At 49.0% G+C, this 3,477-nt stretch overlaps 2 protein-coding genes across 2 annotated transcripts; both read right to left on the minus strand.

Moving 5' to 3' along the window:
* Positions 1-163: 163 nt before the first annotated feature.
* On the minus strand, positions 164-1,044 carry FIESC28_11807 (uncharacterized protein; the record flags this gene model as incomplete). The annotated part of the gene is made up of 2 exons (XM_031165913.1): positions 164-785; positions 854-1,044. The coding sequence occupies 2 exons, from the start codon at positions 1,042-1,044 to the stop codon at positions 164-166; spliced, it is 813 nt and encodes a 270-aa protein (XP_031010027.1).
* Positions 1,045-1,806: 762 nt separating this feature from the next.
* Positions 1,807-3,240, minus strand: FIESC28_11808 (uncharacterized protein; the record flags this gene model as incomplete). The annotated part of the gene is made up of 3 exons (XM_031165914.1): positions 1,807-2,670; positions 2,724-3,049; positions 3,111-3,240. 3 exons carry the CDS (start codon positions 3,238-3,240, stop codon positions 1,807-1,809), a joined length of 1,320 nt encoding a protein of 439 aa, XP_031010028.1.
* Between the last annotated feature and the right edge of the window lie 237 nt (positions 3,241-3,477).

Consider the following 3,477-nt stretch of genomic DNA (forward strand, 5'->3'; position numbering starts at 1 on the left):
GCGAATCCCCGGTGTTGTATGTGTCTTTTTGCTTCTCTTTTTGGTCCATAAGAGATTAGGACAAGGTAGGAATCGTTCTGCTGCGTGTGAATCTTGTAAAAGGTACTCAAGTAGAGCAAGAAAAGGCAATTGTATTCCTTGCTTTTTGACATTACCTAGCTGCCTATAGTTTGTGCCTTTTGGCACCACTTGCCAGCTTTGCAAACTCCTCTTGTGGCACTCCTGTCAAGAATCTCTCTAAGCCAGCAAAAACCTCATGCACGTTCTGCGTGTGCATGATATCCATCTCAGGTTTCCTTAACAGCTTCTTGATCCCAATCAAACTGTCTCCATTGAGATGGTCTCCCAGCCTCTCGTCTACCTCATGCAACACTCTCGCCCTAAACTTGGCATCATCGCCTTCATCAAATATGGCGTTTACAAATCCGCAGCGTTCCAGTTCTTGAGATCCGATGCGACGGCTCATCAGAAGTGCTTCATTCGCTCGTGCAGGTCCAAGGCGCAATGCCAGAGCTCGTGAGGCACCGCCCTCAGCGACAAGACCGATGGATGAAAATGGCGTAAGGAGGAAAGTTGAAGGGGCGCAGTATATGAAGTCAGCAAAAGCGACCAGAGCAGCTGTGAGTCCGATAACAGGGCCATTGAGGCCTATGACGAGAATCTTGGGATGAGTCGCAAAGGCGTGGGTGATGTTTAGGTTATTGGCGACAAAGGTCTGCAAAAGCTGTTTATGCGAATCATTGTCTTCTCCGGGTGATTTTCGAGTAACTCCTACATCAGCTCCTCTAGTAACCGTTAGCATGTCGCGTTTCTTAACTTGAGGCATGAGGTTATGGCATATCGAGTTCCTTACGCTGAGAAAAATCGACCCTTGGCCAGGATGACTGTAGTGAAGACCTCATCGTGAGTAGCAATCTCTCGTAATTTCTGTGCAAGGTCGTAGTACTGCGCGCCGGTAAACGCGTTCAGCTTGCGCTCGTTATGAATAGTTAGAACAGCTATACGACCACGATACTCGAGATCGAGAGTGGATTCTTCTGCCATGTCGAAGAGCTTTACAAAAGGATAGAGGAAGAATTAAATCCGAGAGAGATAGAAAAGAATCCTAAAAATCAATAAGTGAAAGAGCAGAGAATCAGAGCGTGGAATCAGCAGTCGATATCGTTTTCTTATAATTACATTCAGTACCTTAGGGTAACGACTTAACTTACATGGTCATTCATTACCCCAGACAGTGGCGGGGAGGATAGTCTCCACATCAGCCATCAAGATGCCTCGGCATGGACATGGGGATATAGCCGACAGCCAATCCTGCATCACCCTTTAAGCTCGTTCATCTTAGAAGAAGGTCGGCTTAGTGAAAGATGTTTGATGGCAGACCCAAGGCACGCCGACTGAGAGGGAGATTATCTCCTAAGCATGGGATCGAAGTCGAGACAATAGAGTCAAGCTTAGTTTGGCAAACAACATGAGGGCTTGGTTACGCATAACACTTCAAAGATTTGACTGAATATCGAGCAAGTAACCAAGGGACTTCGTTTCTTATGCTGACCATACTGAAGCTCTTTGCAATAGAAGCCATGGCATTATATTTGTCAAGCGTGAAAATGGCAACTCCCAAGTCCCGACTATGAATGTTTTGGCAAGAATGGACTAATAATATATGTAATAACAAACTCCTTCGCCGAAAGCGACGCCTTCGCATTCCGACATGCAATTGGCTTTTTTTATCATAATCAGAGTGCGTCGCATAAACCATTATGTGACTCAACGTTCTTCTTTACAGAGCCGCGCTCAACGCCTACCCTAACGGCGCTTGGGAGCGATGTGCCTCTGCTTGGGGAAATTCAGAGGCAACGTCAATCGTGCAAGAGATACTGTAGCCTTGGTCTCCTTGTTCGTCACAGGCTTGACACGGCCACCGATCTCATGGAAATAGGCATTCATTGTCTTCTGGTCGATCTTGAGATCATCGCGCAAGTTCTGCGTATCCACCTCGAAGTTGTCGATGATGCTAGCAAATACACAGCAATGTGTCATCAGGAGATCGATATGGAACTTTCGCATTTCACCTCGGTCGGAAAACTTGCGGCGAATGCTCTCGACGACAGCCTCGGGCGCGGGCGCGAGGATGTCCCTGAGCTTGTCGCGTGGAGGGATAGATCGAGTACCGCGAGCCTTTCCAGGCTTGGAGTGGAGGTAGAAGATTATAACAAAGGAGAGATATCGTAGCACACGAAGTCTGTCGACAGCGTCTTCGTTACCCGCTACTCGATTAACACGCGCAGCCACGAATCGCGAAGCCACCTGGATACCCTCCTTGTGTTGGACCTTCTCCTGCCATTCTCGAATCGGCACCAGCTTAAGGATGTCGGCTCCGATAATCCTCTTAGGATCATAGACATCTTGAATCTCGGTCGCTTCCAGGTTGGGAATGGGCACGGGTCTAGCTTCATCCACAACCGCTTGTAACTCTTCTCTTGACGCCATGGTCGATGTGATTTCTCCAACGGAGCTGAGCATGGCACGAGCTGCAGCGTCAATCTTGGTAGGTGCATCCCCGGGCTTCTTCTGTGGCGCGATAGCGTTCAAGACATTCTCCTGGATCGCCTTCTTCGCCTTCTTGGTACCGAACGTCTGGCCAAGGTCGGTCTTGAGTTGCATCATGGTCTGTATCCTGTTAGCAAGATGAGCCCCCATGAGGTGTTGAGACATGAGCATACCTGGTTGGCATCGCGCTCACCACCAGCAGCAGCAGCGCTCTGCTTTGCCCGTACTGATGCCCGCATAGTCATCTTCTTTGCCTCAACCACCTCGAGCTTGCCGGTCTTGGGGTCGTATATTCCGAGAAAGTGGTTCAGAGCTGGCTTGACCCCTCTGACTCCATCCGCCTTGACCGTGTAGTCCATAGTTCGGTGCGCGTTCGAGTGCAACAATAAGTCCTTCTCGCCGGCTGACTTGGGCTGTTTGCTTTTTGACTTGGCAACATCTTTGGGCGCATATGAATGGAAGGGAATATTTTTCGGTACGTCAAATCCAACGGCCGTAGCTAAAAGTGCAAGGTTAGTATCGCGTTGGTCGCAGCCATCTAAAAAGAATTTTGGTCGTACCGATCACTGGAGGACAATATTTGGGTCTGAGGACGGAAGAGACGGTCGCTGAAGGAGATGCATCGATGGCCACTTTCTTCTTTGGCTTAGAGGTGGTGTCACCGCTTCTCTTGCGCTTTTCTGAACCCATGGCGTGCTGTCTTTACTTGTCGATGAAGATATCCCATGCGCGCAGGATCTCAGATTTTTTTTTGAGTATCCCACCTCTAAGCGGCAGAAAAAGATAAATCCGGAGTTTAGCCGCGAGCGCAAAGAAGGCGGTCAGAAATGCTGAAGATGCCCCACTGATACCTACTAGTAGGCACAGCTACTGCATGCGGGCAGGATAGGTACCTAGGTAGTAATTACCAGGTGGGCAACAGAAGAA

This window comes from Fusarium coffeatum (genome assembly GCF_003316985.1).
Source record: "Fusarium coffeatum strain FIESC_28 chromosome Unknown BRIP53273_contig_530, whole genome shotgun sequence".
Lineage (NCBI taxonomy): Eukaryota > Fungi > Ascomycota > Sordariomycetes > Hypocreales > Nectriaceae > Fusarium > Fusarium coffeatum.